The sequence below is a fragment of the Merops nubicus genome, unplaced genomic scaffold (assembly GCF_000691845.1).
Source record: "Merops nubicus isolate BGI_N331 unplaced genomic scaffold, ASM69184v1 scaffold589, whole genome shotgun sequence".
Taxonomy (NCBI): domain Eukaryota; kingdom Metazoa; phylum Chordata; class Aves; order Coraciiformes; family Meropidae; genus Merops; species Merops nubicus.
The window spans coordinates 131,954-157,757 of record NW_008631475.1 but is presented as its reverse complement, the minus strand read 5'-3'; the positions used below and the strand labels follow the sequence as shown (position 1 = coordinate 157,757).

The 25,804-nt window shown below is 34.8% G+C and overlaps 1 protein-coding gene across 1 annotated transcript in view; it reads left to right on the top strand.

The window, feature by feature from the left end:
• NAALADL2 (N-acetylated alpha-linked acidic dipeptidase-like 2) overlaps positions 1-25,804 on the top strand; it is a gene marked incomplete at its 5' end in the record, with an annotated part of 171,305 nt that overhangs the window by 43,437 nt on the left and 102,064 nt on the right. The window contains 3 exons of the mRNA XM_008947550.1: positions 9,343-9,435; positions 14,308-14,513; positions 16,018-16,137. Of these exons, the coding sequence (XP_008945798.1) occupies positions 9,343-9,435; positions 14,308-14,513; positions 16,018-16,137 (419 nt within the window). The remainder of the gene's footprint in view (positions 1-9,342; positions 9,436-14,307; positions 14,514-16,017; positions 16,138-25,804) is intronic.

Genomic DNA, 25,804 nt, shown 5'->3' with positions numbered 1-25,804 from the left:
CAGCAGGAAAACGGTCATCATGATAAGAACTAAATACCTTGAGTAGAGCTAGATGTAATGAAAGAACGTGTTCAGAGTATCTCTACAGAGATAATGCCGTTAGCAAAGTCATGCAGATTATCGCTCAAACTAACTTATTGCTGACGTGGAGGAAAAAAGTGAGAAAAAGGTTTTCCAGCGGAGATATTGCACAGTGTGTCAGGGAAGGAAGGAACACTTCCCAGATGAGATGCATGGTTAAACAGTAATTCTGTCTTAAGTTTTATTTTTTACTAGTTTATCTTTCACCAGAAAAAAAAATGCAGGAAAGACTGGTACCTTTTATTATAACACTTTTTAAATTAATTGATCTGAAGCAGTGGTCTTGGAAGGGAGGAGGTAAATTAATTTAGCTACTGTATCCTGTGCTAAATAACAGTGATAACAGTAAAAGCAAATTTTAAGGGCAACCATTCCACTATCACATATGTGCTGTATCACTTGTTTATTGCTTTTGGAAGGTTATTGTGGAATAGGAATACAACAAGTCATAAAAAAGGCTGATTAATTTTATGACTTGTGTTAGCATTTGTAGTTATACATACTAAAAAGAAAGGCAGAAAGACCTCATGCTTTATTGCTTAAGCTGTTGTGGTTAGGCAGGGCTACTGCTCTCCATGCATGGCTGGCTAGGCATCTATCTTCCCCACAAACAGGAGACAAAAACTACATAAACAAGAAAAGGTCATTTTGGAAGGAACAAGTGTTTAACCATTCCAGGTAGGATGTGTGAAGATTGCTAGTGTTGTGGGAATTTTCAACAGATGAAGTGCCTGAAGGAAAGGGTGAATTTGGGCTGGCAAATGATACTCATTTTAGAAAGGTAAAAGGCTACACCATCTGTTTCTCAAAACGTTTTGTGCAGGTTGCAGGACAGAATCATCTAAAGGGTACCTTATTCTACTTTTTCTGTGAAAGATGTAGCATGTCTGTTTATTTCCCTGAAAAGGCAAGATTTCTGTGTCATGGAAAATTTCTGGAAAGAAAGAATATTCCAAGCCAGCAGTTTAGTAGGAGACAATCCATGCCCAGCTTAGTCTGAGTGAACGCAGTAGCTTGTGTCAGATGTCATGTAAAACTTCTGAACCACAGTAATACATGTGGGAGTTTTTTAAAAATATATAAATTTGTTGAGCAAGTAGGATCTATAATAAGAAACCTTGCATAATTCTATAATGCATTATGATATCTTTTGCCTTAAAATTGTGGTGGAACTATAGATATGCTGTAGCATATAGTATGCTGAATTGTTCAGTAGCAGCCTTAATGGAAGAGATAAAAAACTTGTCGCATGAAAAGAAATTTTGTATAACTGTTTAATAATAATAACAATAATAATAGCTAAAGAGAAAATGCTGAACAGAGCAAAGCACATGAAAACAGTGAAGGCTGAATTTGCAGTCTTCCTGTTGATTTGAAGAAGCTTAAGAGAGAGTTTTCACTTCTGACATAGAATTCATCACTTATCTGTCAAAAGAGGTGAATGAGCAATTCAGATGATTGGTTGGCTTAAAATTTGTTAGAATAAAATGATCATCATTCTCTCATCAGTATGTTTCAGAAAGCTGAACAGCAGATTCATCAGTAATGATTAAACATTTATATATAGTTTTTTTACATTGCCTCTTTTTTCCCTTAGCCTTGCAGTTTTCAAGAGACATAATGTGACAGAGGGAGTGGAGGGATATGGAGAGAAATATCTGAGATATGTCTAATGCCTAGAACCAGCAAAGCAGATAGTGGGCGTTGAAGTTAGTTATTAGTTTTGTCTTAGCCAAAGTTAGTAATTAGATTTGCTTTTTGCTTAGTATGGTGCATTGTTCTTAATGTGCAATTAAGAAAAATTTAAAAGTGAAGTTTTATAGAGAAACTGCACACTTCTGAAGCCCTCTTTTTTTTTTTTTTTTTTTTTTTTTACAGAGTATTACTAGGTTATTTGCTAGAACATGGTGAAGGTTGTTGTAAAACTAATGCACTCCTATAAACATAAATGTAGGAAGTCCTGCTGTGTTGCAATAAACTTTTTCTGTTTGTTAAGTTACCTGCCAGTTGGTACATTTCAGTCAGGGGAAAATCATCGCTTTTCAATTAATCACTTGAGTATTTAAAGTAAGTCTATCTAGTGGAATTTAATTTATAGAATGTTTTTCCTTGCTAATGACCATATACTTTGGTATTAAATGGAAAGCCTGATAGCCTGGAAGTCAGGTAGCGAAACACACTAGAGATACATGTGTACTTTTTCCTCTTTGGATTTAAGTGTCAGTCTTCATACTCAGGTGATTCACATCTGAGAAGAGGAAGATGAGAAAGGTGTAGGATTTCACCTGGGATCAATCTCAGCTGTCTGTGGCAGAAGGTTAGACTGATTTGAGGATTTCACAGATCAACTTGCATGATTAAATAGCTTTCATTGTCATACGGTATATCGGGAGAAAGGTGTGATGTTTTTCAGGGAATGAATGGAACCCTGAGGAATTTGAATTGTCAGACTTGTACATAGGGAGATGAAGCAGAGATTGTCTGAAAGGCTTTCAACCAAGATCCTCTCTAGAGCTCTAGAAAAATAAAATACGGTATGTGAGGAAATCTATTCATGTGGCTAAATAGCTATTTAAAATTAGAGTATACAATAAGTAAATTAAAAATTGTTTTAAACAGTGAGGAGACAGTCACCAAGAGAGATAGGGTTTTATGATGGGCAACATTCAAGTTTTTTGTAAATGGCTATTAATAAATGTCCATTTCCCTCCTTCCTCTTCAGCCACAGGATACTGTACATACTAAAAATTTACATGACTCAAGAATTCACTGAGGAACAAAGCCCAAAATAATCCCAGAAGTTTTAACACTCACACACACTAACGTCTTAGGAAAGAATCACTACACACTCATGCTGTTCTTATATACTTCAGATATACATAGTTGGTCACTCTTGGAGATAAGGACTGGACAACCAGTTGGTCTGACCTGCTATGCCTGAGCAGGCTCACTCAAATTACAGGACATCTGATGCAAGCATTCATACTTTGATCTCACTTAAAGGCTTCTAAGTTTCTTTAGCTGACTGATATTTAAATCCAACTCTATTTCTCTCTTCATCTGGGTCAGTCAAGATCATTGAAGGTGTATTGTTTCAGAGAATATCACTAGAGTTAACATACATAGAATATGATACTATTTCTTATGAGCTCTTAATGCCTTTTGCTATGAAGTACGTGTAGGGTTCTTTCTGTATTTTAACTTATAATATAGTAAAACCAAAGCATGAATAGTTTAAGAAACTTAAATGATATCAAACACTGAATAATAAAGCCAGATACACAAAGACTCCCAGAATTCTGCTATAGCTGTTAAATTACTTAGATCGAAATGCTTTTTAGGTAGAATTATCTGATCTTCTGCAACCTTTTTTAGCCTACAAAATGCAGTCATCAATAAACACTGGATCATTGTAATGACTACAGTGCAAAACTTCATTGTAAGCTGCAAACAAATCCACATCCTCTACCAAAAACAGTGGAACAGATAACTAGAAATGACTGAAAATGTTTGTAACATAATATAAAGAAGAATTTTTGTAAGACTTTGAACATTTATTTTATACAGTTCCACATGTCAGATGGTCGTTATATAGAGTTTTATAGTCAACTCCAATTGTGAAATTTGAAACATTAATTATAGAAAACAAATAATTGGAAGTGTCATTCAGTTTCCATATTACATGATCATCATCCAAGACAAATCAAGTTCTCTGCCAAGTGCTGCACTAGTGCAAATCAAGCCTGTCTTCTTTTCAGTCACAGGAAGAGCATGGAAAGATAAAGGGTATATATTTATCTATCCTCCTGCTAGGCTACAGCCTGGTGATGTTGTTAGATGTGTTTCTCCTTTGTAGCTTCCTTCCTGTCAGAGAAAAGAAAGACTAGTCTATTTAATAAATCTTGGCTGTGCCATCATATGCTATGACACCAATATGCAAACAATCCCATAATTTCTAGATATTTGCACTACGCTAAACTTAAATACTAGGGAAAGATGCCAGCATACTGTGTGGCAGTGCACATTACTGTATCTCCCAATTTGAATTCTTTGTACCTAACAGTAGAAACGGAATGATGTTCTGCAGGTAGGGGCATTTCCAAGAAGTACATATTAAGTAAAGGAGTCTGATGTAATACAGACATACCATATATGAAAACTCACAAACATTCTAATAATCCTGGATTTTCTCTTTGTGATAGATTTAAATTCTGGTCCCTTTTAAAAGAGAAGTTCATGAAAAAAATTAAGCATGAAGAGTGTGAAGCATTTTTTTTTTTTTTTTATATCTTCTCTCTACTCCTACTTGAAACTCCGGAGTTTTTCTACCAGAATTGTAACTGATCAAGATGTATTTTCAGAATTCTATTCTGAGTCATTGTTTTTCTGTGTGATGCTATGCTTTTGATTGCTGTAAAGCAGGTAAAGAATCTCTCAAAATAGTATAAGAATATAAAATTTAATACCATGATATGAAGCATTCTCAAAATTCACAGCTGTCTTTGATACTGAGTGTGACACATTTATTCTGTATGCATTAGGCCATCCCAGTTTAGAACTTCCTTAGAGGACTTTATTCTACACAGCACTTATTCTCAAAAGCTTTTCATCTAAATAGATTTATTGTTAGATTCCTTATTGTAGGTTAGAAAATATGATCAAATAGCAAAAAGTTTATTCATTAAGATCTTCAGACCAAGACTGGGCTTGAGGACTCGGGACCTATGAATATGAAAAGAATATGTTATTAGTAGGCAACATAGTTGGTTAATCAAGTAAAAATCTAGCAGGGAGAAAAGTTAGAGATACTAGATTTCAAAGAGGCTGAATATAGATGGTGTACTGCTTATTTAAAAAAAAAAAAACAAAACACCACTCCCACCAACAACCATTAAAGACTTTTTGTTACAGGGTTGTCTGTCTAGGTGTTTTGATATATTTCTGCACAAATAATTTTATATTTCAACAGTACTGTACATTGTCATAGATTCAGTATTCATTTTTGCATGTGCAATTTGATAGAGTCACACTTTTTCAGACATAATATATTGTTAAATATATACTATTTTAGATGTTTATTTGCCTTTTTAAGTAGTTATGTTGCATATAGTATTTTTTGGTATGCAAGTTGTATTGCTATATAAATGCTTATGACAACTACATTTCTTCGTTTAGAGTCCTATGTGTGAACTTAATTGAACCTAATATAAAATATGGTGTCAATAAGGTTTTGACCTCAAATTTGCATGATGAAATACTGAGAACTAACTAAAAAATGTTTCACAGTCCAGAAAGATTTCCAAAGTCCATTAAAGGCAGCCTAAAATGGCGGTAGCAGTTCAGAATTTTACACTGTTATTCTAGAAAATATCTGAAGAAAATGAAGCATTTGTTCCAAATGACAGCAAAATCTACTGTTATATGTTTTAATGTATAATTATCATATCAGTGTATTTAACAGGATGTTCCAAATATTGCATACCAGTCTATTTTATTCTGTATAGTACTGCCAATAGAATATAAGAAATCTATGAAATATTTGATTATTCATTCTATGTAAATAGCTTACAATGTTTCTACATTGTTCTACAAGTTCAGCTGGTTCTTACTGTATCATCATGTTCTGTGGTATTTGATATTACTTTAAAGCCTCAGGTCTTGGGGCAAATAACTTTATGAAAACTGTATCTTTCATTATTTAAAAAAAATACTAGCCTTCAGGGATGTCTGAAAAGCTTGGCAGTGTCTGCTCAGAAAGTTAGCAATTGAATTATTAGTTTGACATAAGTTTTTGAGTAACTGGAACATGAAATCTGTTGAATGTGATTTTATCCTGACTAAGTCAGCTAAAATAGTGCCCCCTAAGTAATGTGGCCGTGGACATTTGATGATGTTTGAAAGCTTGTCTTTAATTATGATTAGAAGCTGATGTATTTTTATTCAGGTGTGGTTTATGTTGCTTTAAGCAGGAATTATATTCATCTTAAAAACTGGGTTACTTGAAGTTATTCAATGTACCTTGTTTCTGCAATCTTCTGGAATAACTTCTGATTTTATGTTCCAAGAACTGTATTGTCAAAATGCATGAATTCAGTTAATAATTGGTGCTTCTATACTCTGGAGTTATATGTGCATGTAGGGCAATTTTAGAATGATTTGCAAAAGTCTTGTCAAATTAGTTCCATTTTCAAACCTAAGTCCCTAATGGTGCTATTTAAAATCCAGTACTTAAAGGTATGCTCAGAAAACTGTCTGATTATGGGTGTTTAGTGTGATCAGGGTTCCATAATTTAACTAACATGTTTGAAAAAATCAGGCTCAGACTTGTGCTCTGCTGTGAGAGAGGCATATGAGCTTAGGATAAGATTAGAAGAAGAAAAAAAAAAGAATAAAATATGGATGATTTTATAGGCTACAAATAGTAGGTTCTTTTTCATCCAGAGTTCTAAAATTGTCAACCAGATGGGTGGGAAATAACCCTACTTTTCAGAAAGCACCAATGTAATTGTGAGAAGAGAAGGTAGTCATGTGGCATAAAACAAATTACAAATTTCAAGTCAATAAGTAAATACGATTGACAATAAATACTTTTCTTCTATTTCAGAAGTAGCTTTTGGCTTACATAAAGTGCATCCCAAATAACGTCAAGCTAAAGTCTCCTTGTAGTTTCCCAGAGAATACAGAAAAAAAAGAGAAAGTTGTCAAGATCTTTAAAATATAGCTTTAGGAAGAGAGTTTTGTTGTCAGAACTATTTAAGGGGGATTAAATTTCACTACTTCTGTGTATTCTGAAGAGCACTTTTGGCCTTTTCATCTGGTTTACTAAGCCTTTAAGCCCAAGTCACTTTAAGCTGACTACTGTGTTACATGACTATTAACTTGAATATCTGATTCCAGAATATGTGTATTGCCAGAAGCTAATTTTCTGTTTCTTCATTGTCAGTTGAAGCCTGGATAGCTGATGTTGATTAAGGAGAAACAGTTAAGTCAGTTGTCTTCAAAGGGATTTATCTTATTTTCCTCTGAAATGGGGCCTAAAGAAACAGATCTCTAAAGTGTTGTAGGGTTAGTAAAGGAATGGAAATCAGTTTTGGCTTGAAAACCTCTTTAAAGCAGAGTAAATTAGCTCTAGAATGGTTGTAGGTGAGAAAGGGCAGCAAGAAGCAACTTGCATAGTATAGATTAAATTTGAACTGCTTAATGAACATGGATGCCATGGGCTGTTTTCACGTTGTTTTAGAAGACTTAAAAAAAAAAAAAAAAGGTCAGAGGTGACAGTACAGTCCCAGGAACCGCTGGATTATTTTTTTAAATTATTTGGTTTTTTTAGATTTCTAGACTAATATCTGTAGATTTATAGAAGAAACACAATTCATGACCACACAATATTACTAAACTCTACATTAACTTAGATCAGAAGGGAAAGTTAATTATGACTAAAACCCCAACATATGCATGACAGATCAAAATATTAACTGATATGTGACAAGCATATTGACAAAAATACTCATTCAAATTATTAATTAAATTAACTATCTTTAAATTACTAGTTAGATTATTATAACTATTAATTAAATCAAATGTATGACAAAATATTAATTGGTTAAAGCAAAACTGTTTGTGGTTTATTTTTGATGCACTGTGCTTGACTTGACTGTTGTGTTCTAGCAGAAGCAGAGTTCTCACACAGAGGACACATCTGCTGATAACAAAGGAGGTTTTATCAGAGTAAAAAGTAGAATAAATATTGCTCGCACATTTTTTTCAAAACAAAGATTCTAGAGGTTGGGTGGCATTTTTCAAATATCAATGAAGACTAGTGAATGAAAATGTATTGGATTTCATTTTAAAAGAACTTTAAAGTAAATTTACCAGATGAAGTACCAGTAAATGAACCTTGAAGAATGGTATTGCAGGGATGTATTAGTTTTATTTTACATGTTGCAGTAAACTCCCCACTTACGTATTCCACACATCTCGAGAAACAAAGCCAGGAAGCAAACTGTTCGAAATACATCTGTGGGAGGATAATAGCCTGAGAGAGAGAGCAAAATGATCCATGCAGGATTTTAATTTTGTTCTATGACAGTTGGGATAGGGACATTAAAGGAATTCTGACTCAAAGACGCCTTTAAGCACAGGTCTGTGTCATGAGGGTGGTGCAGTACTCTGGATGTAAGGCAAACTCCCTGAAGGTCTAGGATGACACAGTGCTTATCATCAGACAGTTGCTAGCATTTAAGTTAGAGCAGTTTAAGACATTTTCACTTTTCTCAGATAGAAGTTATGACCTTTCAGATGAGATGAATGTTAATACAGTCTATTATAATGCAAACGAAACATTTTAAAGGTATCTGCAGCTCTCTGTAGTTAGTTGATTTGTTCCCATTGCCACAGACTGCAGGAGTTAGTGTGGTTAGGGTGTTCCACCTGGGGGACAGAGGGAGTGACGGGAATTCTCTGCAGGAGGACAGTTAATTTTTTTGTTTTTAAGGTATTTTAACACAGACATTTATTTTTCTCTGGCTTTATCCTGTCCTGTGTTCTCAACTGGCATAGCAATACTGGCAAATCCCTTATGTTTTAGCAGGTTTGGGAATTTTTCTGTCTTTGTATTTACACCATTTCCTCAGGCGATACCAGCTAAGCCAACAAAATCTCTCCTGTGGTGGTATAAGTTCACAGGTACATCACCAAAGTCTATGCTGGCAAAGTGATTAGTAATGCAGAGGTCTAACTTTCCCTTTCTGATTTAGTATAGGAATTTTTCTCCAGAAGAATACTGTAATATAAACCAGGTGTAATTTTGTGAATGTTATTGAAAGATTGGCCTGGGTGAAGGATTAGGTAAAAAAAACCTATAAAGATTAGGATAAATTCCTTATCATAGAATTATGGAATTATGTAAATCCTACCACTGAGTAAGCTGTTTGGGTTTGTTTTTTTTTTTTTTTTTTTCCTTTTGTATTCTGGCAGCATTTGTCGGATTGATTGAATTGAGTGATCTTTTAACTCAAGGAGTAGAGCTCTCTTTTAAGATTCCAGCTTTGAACCCCACTGCTAAAATAGGACCAGGAAAATAATTTAAAATTTCATGGTTTAATCTCTAGTTTCTCCTCAGTATCTTTTTTCTTTGTTTTCACTTGTGTGTGTGTGTGTGTGTGTAATTTGTATTTGTGGCATGTAGATTTCTGGGCTGGATAAAGACATTTAACTTTTTTTTTTTTTTTTTTTTTTTTTTTTTTTTTTATCTTTTAACAGGTAAAAAAATCATCAGTCTGAATATTCAGTCAATCACAACTTACAAGACAATTTCTAATGTTATTGGTTATTTAAGAGGAGCTGTATTTCCTGGTAAGTAGCCCTTTATCATTTGCATCGATTATTTGTTTCATGGCTGGGAGTGATAGCTGGGGTCAGGATTCTCTTTTCCCAGGTAATGCACTAGTGCAGGGGAAGGAGACAACCTTTGTGGTCATTTTGTGATTTGATTTATGACAAAACAGAACATAAGGATTAAACAGAGAGTGGGCTCGAGGGGGTATTATAGTTGCAATGAGGATATTTTTACAGAGCAAGCAGGAATTGCATGTAGTCTATAGAGGGTATTAGTATTTTATACCAAGTAACTAGGTTGATAGTTTTAATTTCAGGGTATACTGAATTGCGTGATTTGAATTAATGTGCAAGCTGTCTATACAACTTTAGAAAAGGTTTTGGTTTTTCTACTCTGTCATGGTAGCAGAATTTTGAGATTAGTAAAATGCTGTTCTTCAAGTCTAGAACATCTCTACGTAACTCAAGTGTATCACTGAAACCAAAGTGTAGGGCAGCATGATCTCTGGCTTAGTTAAGAATCTAATATCAAATGTAATTATAGCCTACAAAAACCTGTGACTGAGTTCTTAATCATACTTGCTACAGCCTTGTTTTGTGTTACAATCATGCCCTAAGCTAGTTTTATACAAGTCTATGAATAATAATTACTGTTCTGTATGTCTAAGAATTAAACAGTAAGATTCTAAATGCAAGTGTGACATAAACCACAAACATTCTCCTTCCTTTGACACTGTCTGTAGACAAAAATAATAAGCACATTGTAGGAATGAAGATCATTTCAAGCTTATTCTGTCTGCAAGGGAATTTGCCTGAAAGTGGAAGGGTTTCTACAACATGAATTAGCACAGTTGCTGGTTACTTTCGTTGGGCAAAGTGTGGTAGACCCAGTCCAACTCCTCATGTGCAGATGGCATCATCATCAAAACATCATCACATTTGCCTTGATCCAGAGGGTTGGAGCACTGCTTCTACAAGGACAGACCGAGAGAGTTGAGGTTGTTCAGTCTGGAGAAGAGAAGTCTCTTCGGAGACCTTACTGGTGGCCTTCAAATATCTGAAGGGTCCCTATAATAGGAAAACTGGGGAGGGACTTTATGCAAGGGCCTGTAGTGATAGGTTTGAGGGGTATTGGCTTCAGACTGGAAGATATAGGTTAGATGTAAGGAAGTACTTCAATGTGAGGCACTAGGAGGTACTGGAACAGGTTGCCTGGGGAAGTTGTGGGTGCTCCATCACTGGAAGTGTTCAAGACCAGGTTAGATGGGCCTCTGAGCAGCGTGGTCTAGTGGGAGGTGTCCCTGCCCAGGGTAGGGGGTTGGAACTAGGTGATCTTTAAGGTCCCTCCCAACCCAAACCATTCTAGGATTCTTTTACTAGTTTCAGAAGAAAGATTACGAACTTATCTACAGTCCCTTAGGAGGTGGGACAGTTATTCCATCACTTAAAATCTGAAATGAAGGAGGTGGAGAAGATTTCAGTTTATTCCATTAGCATAATAATGACCCAGTTTTTGTGTGTGCTGAAAGCCGTACTTCTCACCAGAACAATTTTTTTTTTTTTTCAAAACACCATAGAAAACAATTGCCACAGTGAATTTAGTTTCAATAAAGGATTTAATTTCCTCCAAGAATTTGAAGTTACTAGTCTGCTGTGTTTTGCAAATAGCTGTCATAGAATTTGAAAGGTAGAAATTGCCGTGTTTACACATACTGTCTACTGGAGTGTGAAACAGAAGCAAGACAAATAATAAAAAGCATGCATCAGTTTCTGCTTAATAAATTCTTTATCTTCTCTTTACCTGAGTCTTTCATCATCTTATTGTGTTTTTAATAAGGAGTTATTTTTTAAAAATGTGTCAATATATGCTTAACTTTATATTTTAAATTGTAAAGAATTTAAAATCACATGAAGTCAATAGCACTACCCAGATGCCAGCAGTTTGTCCCATAAATGTCTTGCTGAACAAGAGCTGTAGCAACTGGCTTCTAATGTGGACACGAGTTAGGCCTGTAACCCTCCCCTTGGACGGCATTTTGCACAGAATCGATGTTAAACCTTCCTTTGTTTCTCTGCTCTTCTTGGTTCATGCTGTAGTTATGCCCTCTCAATTGATTTGAATAATTGATGGTTTTGTGGCATTAATTCTGTCATTTTCATGGGGTTTTGCTAGTATTACATCTGAAATATTTGCCTTTATGTTCCCAGAAATGCAGAAAGAAAGCAAAATTTATCTTCAGTGCTTAATGAAAGACTGCAAAGCACTGCTGAGTTTTTTGTTTGTTTGGGTTTGTTGTTTTTTTTTTTCTTGAAGGGCTCCTTGCACACAGACAAAGCCATCGATATAATGGCTATCTGGTTTGACATTTGATCTGAGGAGTAATCATGAGCATCTGAAATCCAGCCAAGATATTAACGGATTTAGGAGCAGAGGAAAGGGTAATAGTTGATAGCTTCTCAAAACCTGAAAACCATAGTACTGATTTTGTAGCTCTGTTGGAGCTGGTTGAAAATGGGATGTGTAACAAGATGAGACAGTATGAAGTCACTCTTTTTTAATCATAAATCCCTGTTGTCCAGCCCATCACTACCCTGACCACTATCCCATCAGATATCACTACAGATTTTTTTTCCTTTAACTCTAGGCCTTTCTTTCTCTTTTTCCTTATCATGTGATCTCTTTCTCTACATGATTCAGCAAATGATTATGAGAAAGGACAGCTGCTGCCTCTGTAAGCATGACCATTTTTTCTCCTGTGCTTTTCCTGTAGTCATGGCTTCAGGGTACTGCCTCTGTTCAAGAGGGAGAGATGTGCAAAGATTAAGAATTTCAAAGGAGGCACCAGCTATTATGTTTTACCCCTGTTCATTCAGCTGGCATCTCCTACAGTAAGTTACTGCTTGTAGCCTTCTTCTCTACCAGAATGCCCTATACTATTTTACATAAGGTCTCTTTCCACTCCTCTTCAATTACACTGTTCACAGACAGAACCAAGGCTGTAGCACGGGATAAGCATTGATCCTGTCTGATCACTTCGGCAGTGGTGCTTCCTCTGGGAGCCTAAAAGCCTGTAAGGCCATTCATTTCTCTTCCCACTTCCTAACATTGAGTTAGTGTTCCTATGTTGTTTTTTTTTTTTACTGTCACTGCAACCTATAATTAAGCATTTCATGATGTAACACACACGTTGCAAAGTTATGTTTTAGATTGCATTTTGTTAAAAGTAATTGTTACGTACACTTAAGTTTTCAATTTGCTATCTGCTTTTAGAAAGAAATTGTCATTTACATACCTGTACGCCCCCCAAGCAGTTGACTGAAATGTTATAATTATATAACAGACCCCTATTCGTAAAGCATTTTTGACTTTGTGTAAAACAACATCACCATGTATTTTTTTGAACAAAACTAGTAGAACTCCTGACAGAGGATGGTTTTATAAACAAAGTATGCTGGTATTGAGTTAAAATTGTTTCTAGGCAGCAACCACTGCAAAAAATACTGAGGAGCAGATATTTCATTTCATAAGCACAAATAAAACGTGGGCGTTTTGCCACCTGTGTTTTGCTACGTTCTAGTGTACTGACAACACTGAAGAATGAATCCTCTTGGATGAAGAAAGAAAACAAAAGCTTTTTGCAGTTTTTGGAACCCAGATGACACCCAGAGATTATTGTTGATCTGGCATCACTTCATAACTATTGCGTCCTCTATTGATAGCCTGAGATATGGAAAGAACACCCTTAAAAGTCTAGATCTGAACCAGAAAGAGAATTTACTAAATATCGGAATCCAACCAATAAGCAACTGATCGATAAGCAATAAGCAAAGAGGATTTGACTGTGAATTCATCTCACAGAGGACTAAGAGTTTCATAAGTCATTCAGCATAACTCTGCTTAGACTTCTTGATACATGTCAGTCACACTAGCCATTCCTTTTGTTTCATGCCACATCATCCTTTTGGAATACAGTAAGGTTCTTTACAATTGTGAGGTAGTATTTGCATTATATATTGTACCTTGAGAGATGAGGATTTAATTTAATATCTCTGAAAAGAATTGTGGTTTTTTTTTTCTGGATAACCACAGGCCTGTTCTTTATTTCAGGATGAAAGTTCTTGCATTTTATATTATAAAAGTACATCCTTCCATTATCATCAAAGTTGCTAGGTCTGACTTAGCTTTTCTGTGTCATTCATTATCTCTATTCCTCTGTCATGTCTTCTCTCTACACCTGCAGTCCAGGTCTTTTCAGTGTCTTCTTACAAGGAAGTCTAAGTCCCGATATATAAGCGTTCTGGTTACCAGCTTCTCAACTGCTATTTCTGCAATGTCTTTTTTGAGATAGGGTGGTGAGCACTGAACACAGTCTTCCAGGTGAGGGAGTACTAATACTTTGTGTATCTTCTCTGTTTCTCATTGTACTACCACACTTTTTGTTTTCTTTTTTTGGACAATAAGTATTGAAAATAGAGTTTCCTGGTTATTCATTTGTGATTTTTCATAACACACTAATGTGAGTGTGAAACTTTGTTAGACTACCTATATGACAAACTCCTGACTGTAAAAATGGCATATGTGAGATTTATGAGAAGGGAGAGTAATAAGCAAAGAACAAACACAAGGGCATAGAGGTTAAATTACGAAAGTATATACATCTATTTGTTTAAATTTATTTTTAAGTAGTATTCACATTTTTGTGTATGTATATTGTATGATTGTCTTGCACGTGATCATATAAGGTTTTGTTGACATCATTGTGTTGTATTAATGACATTACAGACTACTAATACAGTTCATCTTTCATTTTTTTCAAATTCTTTTAATGTTAGTATCCAGAAGAATTAAGATTCTCTTCTCTGTTTTTTTTGTTTTTTTTCACATTTCAGACAGATACGTCATCGTTGGTAGTCATCACAACAGTTTGAATAGTTACGGTGGACAAGAGTGGGCCAGCAGCACTGCTATCATCACAGCATTTATACAGGCCTTGATGCTGAAGGTTAAGAGGGGCTGGAGGCCTGACCGGACCATTGTTTTCTGCTCATGGGGAGGAACATCATTTGGGAACATTGGTTCATATGAATGGGCCGAGGTAAAATAATTTTAAAAGGACTTATTACATTAATGCTTAATTTTGTTGAAAGCTTGAAAACTATAAGCAATTACCATATAGAAATTATAGTTCATTAAGTGGACTGTGCCGTCTGTGTACATTCATGTACTCCATAGCAAATGCCATGAAAACACCTGTAGAAGCTGATTCTGAAGCTCTGAAACAGAGCATGTGTGATAATGAAATGGCAAGTAATTTCTGTAGCTGCAAAGGTTACATGTAGAGCACCTTTGTGAGATGTTTCCCCTCCCTAAATCAGCAGAGAACTGTAAGTTTGGTGAAGGGAGAAAAAAAAACTCAAAAAAACTTAGACACAGGAGTAGCTTAGAGGACATTTCCTCCTTCTGGGGCATTCAGCAGTTACTAGCTTTTAATTGATAGGTTTAGTGTGGGGAGAACTGAACTGAGAACACACTGAATGAAGGGAACCATACTGTGCTTTACATAATTACATAAACATTTCAGTGTCTTCATGGCTAGCTCTGATTCACTTTTCACATATTTGTGCTAAGGAGTTAGATGCAGTCTGACACAGACAATTCCTTGGGCTCCTCCTTTGAACAGGATGGAAATCAGCATTGAAAAAAAACCAAAACAGCTCATCAGAGTATTCTTGATCATGTATGATTACAGTGGACTTCAGCTGATAATTAAAGGACCAGCTAGCAGAGAGATTCATGGCTGCTTGTTTAAAGGAGTGGATAAAAATGAAAGAGTTAATTTCCTTTTATCATGTGTGAGAAGCAGCTAGCTCCCATTGAAGTTTCATACTTCCAGCATGATTATTCTTCAAAAACAAGAGGGGGTGAAAAAATTTAAAAGCTCCAGGCTGGAAGCAAAATTTGTTTAGTTCCACTTCAAGTCAGCTTTACATGAGATGTAATTGCGTTATACCCCTTCTGTTTGATATAAAGAGCTACTTCATGCAAAGAGTAATTCATTACTGAGAAGGCAAAGGGGATCTTTTTTTTAAAAAGAGATAATAATTGAAACCGTTTGTATATACTATTTTTGTAGTCTAAAACATAATAATATTCAACCAGTGGGGAAGTTACATAATTCAAATCTGAATTTGGTCTCTAAAAATTTGAGTACATTTAACTGTTGATAATGATTGCATTTGAAGTTTGTCTTCTGTCAGGCATAAGTTCAAAAGGCCACGATGTTGTTTCACAGTATGTAATGCTTTCATTTGGGGCCTTACAAGTGTAGTCATTTTTAATTCCTCCCAGGCCTGTTTGCATTTTGTTGAGATGATGTGTGAAATGAAATTATAACTTGTGCTATGTAGAGAAATAACGCTGAGATACCCTTTGAAGTTCTTAACAGCATACTGTAAGTGGTAGTAGTTAAGTAATTCTTAGGGAATCACAGAGGACAGAAACGTAGGGTGCAGCTTTTCCCTAGAATGAGCCAAAAGAACAAAAAATGTCTTAATTATAATGATGCATAGTAATAATTGTTGCTCTGCTTGTGTTTGTAGGATCTCAAGAGAGTTCTTCAGAGAAATGTTGTGGCTTATGTTAGCCTTCATACTCCGGTCAGAGGCAACTCAACTTTATACCCTATTGCATCCCCTTCTCTTCAGCAACTGGCAGCAGAGGTTAGAAATGAAATGCTTTCTTTGCCATGTGGTTTGTGAGGTTACATAGTTAACCCCCTTGATGCCAGTTGATTTTAGGTAACTATAGGTGGAGGTTGTTTTGTTTAAGCACTTTAACCTCACAAATACACATGAGCTGTGTTTACTACATAAGCAGCTTAAATTTTATTTTTTAAATTACAAAATGTATTAAGAGATTGGAAAGAATAACTTATTTCAATAGCTCATTCCAAATCTCACCATACTTGCATGCCCTACAGCTTTTTCACCTTTTGGCAGCATTAAAGTAACATATTTTTGTATTCTTTAGTACAAAGGATGTTATTCTCTTCCTAGTCTGATCCTTCCAGACTGTTTCTCAATTTGCATTTAAACCTGTATATTTACCAGATGTAACGTGACACACAGGGAAAGTATTACTCTTACTGTAGTAAGAGTCTAGTGTCTAAAGTGGTATGTCAGGTTCAGTGCACAGCTACACATTTCTAACCAGTCAACAGTCGGAATATTCTGTTGTTATGCTGGTGTAAGTGCACATAGGCTTTAAACTAACTATCTTATTGCCATTTCTGAGGTTGCTAAGTTATTAATACTTAAATTGAAAATAATAAGGTGCATACTACATGACAGAATCCGTTTAAAGTGGTGTGAATAAAATGGAGCTCAGTTTCACTTTCATAAAGTGTGCTATTTAGATGTTTTTTCCGTAAATTTGCCAAGCTAACGCTCATTAGATTATTCTGCTCTTTCTTTGACTTTCCTCTGAAACATTTGGTGCTAAACACTGCTCAACGTAGCATCGTGAATTAGATGGAATTGAAAACTGATCTTGTTTGGCAATTGTTGTCCAAATAAGTTAGTAAAATGATTATCAGTCAAATTGCATCTTAGCAATGTTTTAACCACTTCTCTCATCCAGTGATTAGGTGGTAATTTCCTCATGGAAAGTTTATTCTGTGTAAGTATTGTTAAAAATGCAATACAGAATCAAGGCAGGGGAAAAAAAGCTTTTATTTGTGGAAGATTATTTTTAATGTTACATATATCTTCTACATGTGTTAAGGGTACATGAATTAATTTTTTATTATCATTTTTAGGTACTATATTTTCAAAAAATAGTATTCTATTTTGCTAACCTATTGGTGTTGGCAGTCGTATCTCAGTGAAAACAGGTATTTGCCACTTAAAGGAGTACATTTATTGCTTCAGGTCATGGAGCTATTTGTTTTATTCTCATTATTTTTTTTTGCTTTGAGTTCACAGTGTGATCCAGGGCAGTGATCTGAAAACGGTAAACTGTGTAGCAGACTCTTTATTATCTATGTATCACTTTATTAAGATTTATTTTTTTATTCTAACAAACACCATATTAGTAGAGTTTACAGTCATGCCCTCTATTTCAGAGAGAAAGAAAAGGAAATATCTTTTTGACTTCTACTTTATTTCATTTAGGTGTGACAATGTACTATTTTGTAATTTGTGTTGTGGTAGCAACTGTATCCTGCCCAGTAGTATTGGACACTGCCTCTCTTAACAGTCCATCCTTGCACTGGTTAATTAGTCAATAGTTAGAAAAGCATGGTGAGAAGGTCTTTGTTTTTCTTCCAGTAAGCACCCTCCATGTCATCTCTGATTCTTTAGTGGCTAAGGGTTTATTATTGAGTTTGTATCTATTCCGAACGTTCCCAATGAAGCCCCATTTAAAAAGAAAAGGACAAAATTAATCCAAGGTAATCTGTATGGGTTTGTTTGTTTTGTTGTTTTTTGTTTGTTTGTTTGTTTTTGTAGGATAATATTGCTTGTAATTAAAACAACTGTGATACAGTTTGTGACATTAAGAAGATTTGTAGCCATTAATGCTTTCAAATGCTGGCTAGATTTCTGAATTCATGTCAAGTATACTGAGAGTAATGGAACAGGCCAGCACAGATCTTGATTTGTTCCCTTGGTAGAGACAATTTACCATATGTATAGATAATTTTCTTTGGAAGACTAATCTATTTATAAGGAACATGGATCTTTCTTCTAACACTTGCCAAGACAACAATGTAGTTACAGATTACCTCAAAATCATGATAATGAAAATGGGGTAAGATGTGAATTTTTTGGATCTCTTCTCATCCTGAAGAAGTTATGAGTCCATTCACATGAGATTCTTGTTTACAGGTGCAGGTTGCAAAGAAGTGCTTAAAAAATGAAATGAGAGACAAGGATCATTTTAATCTGTAAGAGTAATTATCTGAAATTGGGTTTGTTAGAATAGAAAAGAAGGTGAAACAGGAATTTCATAGAATTATTATGTACATTATAACATCATATATATCATCTATTTTAACACAGAATTAATATCATCAATCCATTTTAAAATGAAAAGAGAAAACAGCCAGTCTTGTTTAGATAAAATCTTTCCAGAACTTCTGGATAATTGGAGTTTCATGGTAGAAGTTTCAATGGTAGAACTCATGCTTCCCTTTTTAGACCACAACAAAAGAGACAGGCTCGCATTGTTTTCTCCCATTCCTGAACAGTGCTGTAACACTGTTTTGGGGAGGGGGAAACTATGATCTGCTGACCATTTGCACTTAGGTCTGAGTAAGGTTTTGTTCAACACTCACAGTTGTGCTAAAATCGTGGGAACTCCATCTCAGTAAAACAGAGGAAGAATGTTTTCCTAGTGACAGTTAATACTCATTACAAATGCCTACGAATGATGTGTTAGGATTCTAGGAGAAATGAAAAACTAGTTCGTACTGTGAACGAAAACAAGTAAAAATCACACAAAATATGGAGAACTCCACGAATGCTACAAGGACCATAGTCCAAAGAGAACTGTGGGGAAACAACAAACTAAGAGGCAAAGGCATACAGGAGCGTTTACTTTCTGTGCTGTAAACACGTGGCTTTTCCAAAATAGCGTTTTGGACACTTACTAATCACTGAACTTTCCAAAACCCTTTTTTTTTTTCTTTCAATGTCTGGAAACTGGGAAAGGTAGCAAAGAAGTCTTAGCTGAAATATAGATTGTATGAATATTCTAGACTTACCAATAAAAAGAAAAATCTCAAACCTGGTGAGTTTTTTACTGCGTGAGTTCTCATGGTCAGAGAATAGGAGAAGTGCTTGGCTAATTAACAGAGACCATGACTTCTTAAAGATATTTTATTTAAAAGGATCACATCTTTATTTTAGTTGCAGGTTTCAAAAGGGATCTCCATAAGCAGTCTGCAAATAATAATTTTATGTGCCTGTCAGTAGGATTCAGTGGGATTCTGGTTGAAACACCAAATTACATGAGGAAGCTAATTTAAATATTTGGATTAATTAAACAAAGAGGGATTCAAACAATTCTGAGACCTTGACATATTTAATTCAAATCTTTTTTATAAAACTATGCTAATTAGTGTCCACATTAACAAGAGAGAAATACTGCCAAGTTATATTTTTGCCTACTGTTATTCTGTAAGAAAAATAATTGTTAATTCTCTTGCTCCATTAGTGAATCACTGTTTGTTGGAAGAACGACATTGGTAAATTTGGTTTGTTTTATGCTGGCATTCATTCTCTGTAAATAAAGGCATTTAATGAATTTTTCTATAATTAAGATTTCACAAGTGAAAAACTTATTATGAAGCATAAATTAATTTCTGTTTTCTTTTAACTGATCATATGACCACTGGTGATGAGAGTATGCTGTTATTGCTGAACCTAAGAAAACTTACTGCTCCTTTTTCCTAAGGAAAAGAGCCATTTAAAGCTATTGAAGAATGAGTTGAGCATTAAAAATGACTGAATGACTGTACCAAGGATTGTTCCATGCTATTTATCAGTATTTGTTTCCATTAATGAAGTAAAAGGCATAAAATATCTCTACATTTAAAGGTGGTGTTATTGACAGAAACACGTTTTTTCTTTTTGAGTAGAACTGAAGATAAGCTTCTGTATAGACACTTGGCACTATTATTATTTCTTCTTTTTTTTTTCTTTTTAAATTTTACATGAATGTCAGCATTGATTCTTTTCTTCCAGCTTCTCTGTGTTTCTCGTTTATTTTCCTTTACCTTCAGCATTTAATAATGGATCTTGCAAGTCTCATATATCAGTATGATATAAAGAAGAAAACAACATTAAAATATTATTTGAATTGCTTGTCGTATGCCATATAACAGTAGGATTATGGCTTCCCTATGAATTTTCATTCTTTACCTGTTCTTGCTTTTAGTGTTGTAATTGATTGCTGGTGTTTCATTTTATTTCTGTTGAAAACAAAAAAAAAATCTCTTGAGAATCAGGAGTTTGTGCTGTGAAATCCTGTCTTACGAATTCATAACTACATTAAAAGGATCCTGTTAATATAGACAATACTTCATTGCCAGCTCTATTAAATTCATTAAGATGATGCTTCTCTAGTGTGAAAAGCAAAGTTTCATTTAATGCTGGATTTAATTTTGGACTTGCAGCAAGTATCTGCTAATAGTGCTTTACGAAATTAAGATATTAAGTTCTGCTGAAAACATAAATTATGTATATATTCAGCAGGGTTCTTTTTTTCTGAAATATAAATGTCAACTTTGATAGCCATTGTAGATAAAACTGAAGAAATCTGGACATTTTATTATTTTTAAATACAGTGCTGGGGCATGGGAGATTTCAGTAATTTCATACCTGCTGCGGTATGTATTTTAGTTCTAGGCTTCTACTGTCCAATCTAATTATAACTGTCTGATGTAATAATCTGTACTATGAAATGGAATTAGTTTTTTCCTGCCAGAGACTTTATCCAGACTACAGTGTGAGAAAAAGTTGACTTCAATTCTGTCTAAATATTCCTTTGCTTAGTTTCATCTTATTGCTCCTAATTACTTCCCTTCACAATTGACTTTTTTGTGATGATAGACATTTTCTTAATGATAGAAAACCTTCCATGCAGAGAGTTTAAAACTAAATTTCTAGTTCTTGCTAAAGATGATAGATTGACAGCTTTGGATATTTGTTATTTTCTACATGAGCACAACTATTTCAAAAATGTCTCTGTTTTTTTCTAGTCATTATTAACTATGTTTAAGGTATTTATGGTTTTGCATGTGTAAAAATGAAGTGTGTGGTAACATAATAACAGAAAAAAAAAAGCATCTTTAAATGAGGATTTTACAAGACGTTAACATGAAATAAATAGAATTAAGGCTATGTTATGTCATTTGGCTCATAATGGTTACAGCCACATGTTCCTTACTTTTGCATATGACAGAAAAAGAATCAAAATGTTGTTCAGGACTAGACATTTCCTAGTTCATAGGTTGATGTGGGATAAAAAAGAAGCATTTGAATAATGAAAAGCAGACCACTTATTTGTCGTAATAAAAAAGGTGAAATATTTAAAGTAATGTGATAGGTATTTCACCTGGCCAAAAGAATTAGGTACTTTTCTTTTTGGTAGTAACATATGATCTAAGAGTGTGCTTACTTGATGTTCTGTGAATAGGAATCTTTAAAGTGCTCTTTGGCACACTGTTACTCTGTCTCAGTGTGTCTTCTGTCTGTGATGATTCTTTAGGCAAGCATGAAGGTGTTTATTTTATGAAGCATTTGACTTTATATGATTTTACCTGTTCTTGTCTGTCACAGAATTGTATGCTATGTCGTATGGTCCTAGCCAGGTCACATATAGAGAACCCACAGGAAAGGGAAGAACAAAAGCGTTGTAGAAACCTGGGAAGGTTTGGTGGTTTTGGAGTTTTGGTTTTGTGTTGGGTTTTTTGGGGGGTTGTTTTTGTTTTTTTTTTTTTTTTTTGGTTGTGTTTGGGTTTTTTGTTTCTTTTTTTTATGGTGGGGGAAAGGGTTGTTAAGCTATTTCTTCTACGAAGAGTAAAAATATATCTGTAGAATACTAAGCCAGAAACTGGTGTGAAAAGGTTGACCAGTGGGAAGTGGATGTAGTAAACAGCACAGAATTCCTGCTTATGCTGATAGATTTTGGGGTTGGAAGTTTGTTCCAGCATGGGACCTTGTCATGCATGCAGAGAGGACACTTATGCATGGTTTAGTGTTCAGATTCCTCTGCATGTCCTGCAGGATCTGTCAGACTGCTCAGCAAATCTAGGTGCAGTGCATGTGTCAGTTTGGTGGCCATGACTTTTTGAACTCATAATAGGCTGGTTTCATTTGGTGCTTGATCATTCACTTATATATTTGATGGAATTCTATTTGAAATAAACTTAAGTAACAAATTTATAATTCAAATGGTTTAAAAATCACCTTACAGTTATGGTGATTGTTGTGATTGAGTTACATACCTGCCTTTTAGCACCCAGGGGTGTTCACATCTTAATGTCATAAATTTGCCCCCCCAAAGTATTCCTTTAATTTCAGTATGAGTGCAGTGAATGCAAAAATCTGATTCTTTTAAAGCTATTAATTTATTTTCTGTTTCTGTACTCTATGCATATCTACATAATAAATGCCCACATTTGGGAAAGAAAAAACAAAACAAAGAAAGAAACAAACAACCCCAACAATCCCAAACACCTGACCAGTTCAGTGTCAGTCATCCAAAGGAGGGTAATTAAGTTTAAGAATCTTTGTTGGGATAAACTTAGTAATAGCCTTCAGTGAATTATTCACGTCCAAAAGTGATGGCTAAATTGTGCATACAAAATAAATAGATAGATAAATATAAAATAATTAAAAGAAAAAAGAAAGATATATAGTGACTCAAAATTGTTGAAGGATTAAGGAAAAACATTCCATATCCATGTATAGCTGTCATACCTTGGTGGCTGGACTTTATGATCCTAGAGGTCCTTTCCAACCATAGTGATTCTATGATTCTGTACCTTACATAATCACATGCATCAACTTTGAACTATTCTAGACGTTTCCTGTTCATTCATTTTTCATACCCTATTCATCTGTTCACCACCAGAATATTCTGCTGGTGGTGTCTTGTCTAGTGTGAAAAACTACTAAACAGGTCTAGAAAGAAGGTTATCAGCACACTTCATGAACTGGAAATTTGAATTACCAGGAAATTTCAAAAGTAATTTCAGCCCAATCAAACATATGTGAAAAATCTCAGTATTTTCCAAATTACTCATGGGATCTTAATCAGTAATGTAGTTGAGACACATTTTTGTGTTTAATGAGTCAAAGCATAATTTCCGTAGTATTACTGCTTCTGTCTTTTGAGTGCACACAGAATGTGACTTTACTGAACATAACAGGGAAAACTTTTACAGACGATAATCTGTGATGTCAGGAAAAGAAAAAATGTAGGATATAGTTTTCTTGGAAGTTTCTGTAAAAAGCTTTCTTGTGGCAGGTAACAGTTCATACAGTTTATACAGCTTTGTCTCTTGACAGTGCCTTGAAGGCGATTTCAAAACCTGTTTTGTAGCCACTTAGACATTAATGCCTAGGCTCTCTTTCGAGAAGAACCTTCTAACATTTAGGAGAGAGACTAACTTCTCAACTTTGTATGATGTCTCCATCATCTCGATTAGATATATTATTGTATAATTACCTGAAGGAGGCTGAATGTTCCACCTTGAATGGGGAATAATACCTGTTATGGCATCTCAGTAGTATTCAGATGGCTTTTAAAGTTTCCATCATGCAATGGACAAGTGTCAAATATACTTTTTAAAATCCTGTAACTTTAGCACACTTTTATTTCATACTTTTATCAAAAAAAAAAAAATGAGCTTGAAATGCAACAGAAAAGTAATATTTTAGGCTACTAAGCAACATACAAAAATGAATACAAAATACTTAAAGTTGTTTTATTCTTTCATGTTGGCACTAGGATTGAGAGGAAAATTTTTTCAGGTTCTTTGAACTCTGATTAAAGCTGTAGCTGACCAAATAATAACATACGAACATAAGTGAATATAATGATACATAGAAGAGGCTGACTTGGGAGCTACTGTACATGAACTCCATAGTAGTATCATGGTTTTAAATTTCTGTATTTCACGCTAATAACTAAACATCTGACTTTATCTTAGAGTCATTATTTTTAAAAAGCTTTCCTTCCCTGGTGTATTTTATAGTTTGCTCTTTGTTTACTGCATTTGATCTGCTTATCAAGCTTTGGGTAATGAATAGATTTTTATTTAAACCAAGTGGAGGTAGTTATTTGCAGTTGTCACTCAAAATATTTAATTAACTCTAAACACCACAAAAGTATCATAAATCTTATTTACAAAATATCTTCGAATAAGCTTGTAAAACTGTTGCCTTCGTAGCTTAAATGGTCCTGAATGTTGAGAATTGAGGGTGCTTTGGAACCAATTATATTGCAGTAGATACTTTGGGACTCTGGGGAGCTGGGAGGGGAGGGGAGAGGAAAAACACATAAAATCTTTTTCTCTCTGTAAATTAATGGATCATTGTTGTGAATGAAACACGAAGATGTAGTTCGCTTTTATTCCCCCCCCATAAAGGAAATAAGAATTTTATTTTACAGATTCCAAATTTAAGGTGAGATTAGGTGAAATGTATGTGCAAATGAATATGTAAAGAACCTTTAGTGATAAAACCCTAAACTAGTAAGGACTTCAAGTAATCGCTTGCTCTACCTCCTCATCCTGCTGCAAAAAAAAGTCTATCTGATGTGTTTCAGCTTCCAGTCTACAACACTCTCAGATGGACTGTGCTTGTCTTCTGTCACAGTGCCACTTGGAAAATTTTTTTTCGTCTCCTGAAGTCATTACAGCTGAAGACTAGTCTTTCTTTTCCATTTCTCCCACTGCTCGTCTTTATTTTTTTTTGCAACCACCTTTTTACATGCTGAACACAGGTTACCATTATACACAAAAGAAATTTATACATTTTATATACTGGATATCAGCTCCAGAGAAGTGATGCATCTTCCTCAAAGTTAGTATGAAAATTGTTTGAAAACAATATGTCTCAGACAATATTTTTTAGTATCAGTGAGTACTGCATAGTCCTTGGTAATTAACTGCTGAGGTAAGTTAACTTAGTCCTGTTGTTATTGAGTAAAATACCCTCCAATCATTCTTGTTTTGCTGAAGGACTGCTAAGCAAAATACATAAATATTTATGTATTCTCTGAGTCTCAGACAACATGAACACAGATCTTCTGGATTCTTCTGGAAATCCTGAAAACCTTCTGTGGCAAAGCAATTAATCACATCTGTGTTGTTCTTATGCTGTCCTGAACGAACCACACTACATCTCTCTTGGTGGCAACCATTAGCAAGTGCTTTCTTGCAGCAGTGGGGCCACACATTCCTTGCTGAAACAAGTAGTGATAAGCCCCTTGCTTCTCTGTGAGACATGCTGCCTCATACGTCCTTCTTTTGAGTTAGGAGCTAGCTATATCAGCATGATTACTTACATTGACACCTAAAATATTGGCCTGTATCAACATTTTTAACTGTATGATTTTGGATCTTTATTAATTTTTCTCTAGATACATTTTGTTCCTTCCCCTTCTCTTTTCTGTGGAGCACAAGCCCAATAAGGATTCTTTAGCATTTCATGAAATCCTTGTCAGGTGTTTTCATCAGTATCATTCCAGGTTTGAGACTGGAGCTGTTAACTAGCCAGAGCATCCTCTGGATTGTTGCTTTTGCATTATGAATTAAAATGTTATGCCTGTTTTGGGTCTCCTCCATCAGAGTATTTAATTTTAAAACAAATGGAA